Here is a 3,997-nt window from a genome sequence, read left to right as displayed (position 1 = left end):
CCATGCTGTGCGGTAGGTGAGCACGGGTGTGTGGTACCCATGCTGTGTGGTAGGTGAGCACGGGTGTGTGGTACCCATGCTGTGCGGTAGGTGAGCATGGGTGTGTGGTACCCATGCTGTGTGGTAGGTGAGCATGGGTGTGTGGTACCCATGCTGTGTGGTAGGTGAGCATGGATATGTGGTCTTGCTTGGCCTTGACCTTGAAGCGTCTTCCCTTGTCTTTGTCTCTTGGAGCAGTTGTATGTATCATAGGCCAGTGCTCACCTTGGTGGGAAGTAGATAGACCAAAGGCCTCATCTGAGATACAGGGACCCAAGGACCATCGGGCGGTGGTAGTCAAGAAAGCTAGGGCAGATCCTGAACTTCCTCCCCCAGTGGGCAAGCCCCCTGCCCGTGCAGAGTGTGCCCACTGCCAGGTGACAGGCGTGCTCCATCTTGGAATGATTCTGTGGGATGTGACAGAGAATGTGCCAAGACCCCACAGTCCACACGGTGCCACCCGCTGCATTGGGTTCACGTGGGAAGGAGCAAGGCTGGGGAGCCTCTGTCAGCTCTGAGTGCGTGTGGGAAACAGGGCCCGGGTGGGAGTGGGGTGGATGCTGGGACTCCTGAGACCAGCAGAACTGGGAAGAAGCTGAGGCTGAGTGTCTGTGGCAGGACACCTGAGCGAGGGACAGCCATCGTTTTATTACTGGCCACCAGCTAGCACTGGACACAGAATGGAGCCACATGGGTAGATTCCTCAGGGTGTTGAGCAGGCAACTTGGCCCCGCGTTTGTCTGCCGGTGGGCTTCTGAATCACGTCCAGGAAGGTGCCGAGTGGGGATTCCATATCTGGCCCCTGCAGCCACGAGAAAAGGACTAGGCTCCAGTGGTGTTGAGGAGAGGCTCTGGCCTGCAGGAGAGGCAACCAGGCAGCCAACGGGACGGCAAAGACCATTTTTAAATGACTGGAATCTCTGGTGGAGGAAACCTTGCGTATTCTCTGCTCTAAGGAGCAGTCAGTCTCCTGCGGTCAGCTGCTCCCTGAAAGTGCCGAGTCAGCCTTTCTCTGCTACACAGACTCTTTGCTCTCTCCAGTCTTTCTGGAGGGACGGTCTTCATGGCCCTGACACATCTGCTCACCAGCCATAGTTCAGAATCTAAAATCCAGGCTGCTGTTCTCTGGGTCTGGGGCCACCTGTTCTCAACTACTAGACTAGCTAGACCCCATGGAGGATGGAAGGCCAGTCCGCCTCAGCCCACAGCCAGAAGGTGTGGCTCCCCTGGAGGGCCATGAGCGCTTGGCTGCATCTATAAAGAGAAGGCTGTCCCTGTGAGCAGGAACATCCTCTCCTGCTGTCCCTGCACCAGATGGACAGGGGAACATCAGAGAGGCAGCCAGCCCGGGAAGGGGTTCCTGCTACTGCCAGTCCTAGAGGCAACCAGGGCACCCTGCCCGCGTCTGCTCCACCCTGCCCGCGTCTGCTCCACCCTGCCCTGCTGAGGTTGGTGGACGGGCTTCGGAGCACAGGTGTGCTCTGGAGGTGGAATCTGGGATGTGATCCATCCACTGAGCTCTGCCTCACACTAAGTGAGTGACCCCTGTGGATCTGTGTTCAGAGAGTGTGCCCATAGGCAGATGCTGCCCCTCAGGGCCCTGACGGCTTTCATCACCTCAGAGTGTCACCTCAGTCTGCTGCTAGGCCCAAGCATGGCCAAGTCTTCTCTGGGGACTCGTGTGTTCCGAGGCCCCTGTTCTGCAGAGGTCTCCATACGGACTCCCCTCTGTCTCTACTTAAGCTTGCACGCGGAGAGGCCTGCCTTACATCTCAGCTCTCCCAAGCCGAGGTTTGAGATGGCGGGTTTCCTCGAGGTTGTCTGGAGGCCAGAAGTAGGAACTGTGTGTGATCAAATGGAGATCCCTCCCGGGCAGGAGGATCCAAGCCTGGGGGAGCCAAGAGTGCAAAGATCTGCCCACCGTCCCCCTCAGGATGCATTTAGCGCACGGTAACAGGCATGCTAGTGGGTCTGAGAGCATAGAGGCGTCTGCAGGCTGAGCTCCGTACGGGAGAGCTGATACGATCTACCGGTCCCCACTTTGGGCCTTGTCTTACAAGGGTGCTTTTCATTTAGGTCACTCGTGTGAGCCGAGAGCAAGAGGTTCCAACTCGCTGCCACCATCCAGGTCTCGGGTCATCTCAAATGATGGAACCAACTTCTTCTCTGGAGGAAGCCTCCTCATACCAGGAGGCCCCAGGCGTGAGTTGAGACTATGACCTATGCTGAGTGGCACGGGGGGTGGGGGGACAGGGACTCAATGAGACAGAAGCCTGTGTGTGCACGTGCGTGTGTATGTGTGCGTGTGCGTGCGTGTGTTCACATTGCTGTCCATTACCCTAGTATCTGGATCCAAGAAGTCCCTGACAATGGTCCCAAGGAACTTGAAGATCTGTTGAACTTCTAAGCTCCTCTAGGTTTGGCCCTCCATCCAGCCATGCTGTCTTACAGGGAGATGGTAATTTTACTAATTACCTTCCTGTTGACACCAGGAAGAGATGAGAAAATACATGTATCCATGCCTGTGTGCCTGCGTGCATGTGTGTGTGCGCATGAGTGTGTGTGTGCGTGAGTGCATGTGTGTGTGTACATGTATGTGCGTGCATGTGTGTGTACATGTGTGTGTGCATGCATGTGTGTGCGTGCATGAGTGTGTATGCATTCATGCATCTGTATGTGTGTATGCATGTGTGTGTGTGCATGAGTATGTGTGCATTCATGCATCTGTATGGGTGTGTGTGCATGAGCGTGTGTGTGCATGCATGTGTGTGTATGCACATGAGTATGTGTGTACGTGTGTGCACATGTGTGTGTGCATGAGTGTGTGTGCATGCATGTGTGTGCATGCATGTGTGTGTGTGCATGAGTGTGTGTGCATGCATGTGTGTGTGTGCATGAGTGTGTGTGCGTGCGTTCTTCCATCTGTATGTACATGTGTGTGTGTATGTGTGTGTGTGTATGCATGTGTGTTGGCCAGAGGTCACCATTGAGTGTCTATAGCTTTCCACCCTATTTTTGAGGCAGGGTCTCTCACTGAGCCTAGAGCCCAACAGCTGGCTAGCCTGCCTAGCTAGTGAGCGGTGAGCTCCTGGGAGCCTCTGATCTCCACGTCCTGTTCTGGGGTCACAGGTGTATGCTGCCACGCCCTCCTTTGAGGGGGTGCTCAGAGCCTTGTTTATATACAGTGGACACCTTATCCACTGAGCCATCTCCACAGCCCTAACAGTGACTTAAAAAAAAAAAAAAAGCAAATTGGGAACTCCTCACTGGTTCCGCAACCGTGTGTGTAGCTGGGGAGTAGGAGACTTGAGTCTGGGTGGCAGGGAAAGCCCTAGGCTTGGGGAGAATATCGTCCATGCGGCGTCTTCGGGGTTTTTCTGTTCCCTTAAGGCCCATGGGCCTGAAGGTTAGAGCTCCCGTGACTTGGAGGGAAAGGGGGACGTGTTCTCTGATTAGCTCAGAGGTTGCAGATACGACTTGTTTATGTGGATGGTCTCAGCTCTGCCTGCCGTGGCCTGGATCTTAAGAAGAAAATGGCAGAACCCTGGCTTGGAGCTGGGTGAATCCTCTAGACTCCATGTCACAAGCTTCTGGGGATCTTATCCATCCTGATACTACAGACAGAACTGTACTTTCTTCCACAAAAAAGAGGCTGCGGGCTCAGCAGGTGCTAAGAGGGACCCAGGAGCCATGTGTGTCCAGTCTGCCCTAGGCTAGCCCCTTGTTGTAATAGTCAGTGAACTAAGGCCAGGGAGGGTACATGATGATGATGGTGATGGTGATGGTGGTGGTGGTGATGGTGGTGGTGATGGTGGTGGTGGTGGTGATGGTGGTGATGGTGGTGGTGGTGGTGGTGATGGTGGTGGTGATGGTGGTGGTGGTGGTGGTGATGGTGGTGGTGATGGTGGTGATGGTGGTGGTGGTGGTGGTGGTGATGGTGGTGATGGTGGTGATGGTG

The 3,997-nt window shown here is 55.1% G+C and overlaps 1 protein-coding gene across 1 annotated transcript in view; it reads left to right on the top strand.

Moving 5' to 3' along the window:
• Nphp4 (nephrocystin 4) overlaps window positions 1-3,997 on the top strand; it is an 85,887-nt gene that overhangs the window by 71,239 nt on the left and 10,651 nt on the right. The window contains exon 19 of the mRNA XM_028757866.1: window positions 2,116-2,241. Within this exon, the coding sequence (XP_028613699.1) occupies window positions 2,116-2,241 (126 nt within the window). The remainder of the gene's footprint in view (window positions 1-2,115; window positions 2,242-3,997) is intronic.

The sequence above is a fragment of the Grammomys surdaster genome, unplaced genomic scaffold (genome assembly GCF_004785775.1).
Source record: "Grammomys surdaster isolate TR1022 unplaced genomic scaffold, NIH_TR_1.0 126185, whole genome shotgun sequence".
NCBI lineage: Eukaryota > Metazoa > Chordata > Mammalia > Rodentia > Muridae > Grammomys > Grammomys surdaster.
This window is presented reverse-complemented; position numbering and strand designations above follow the sequence as displayed.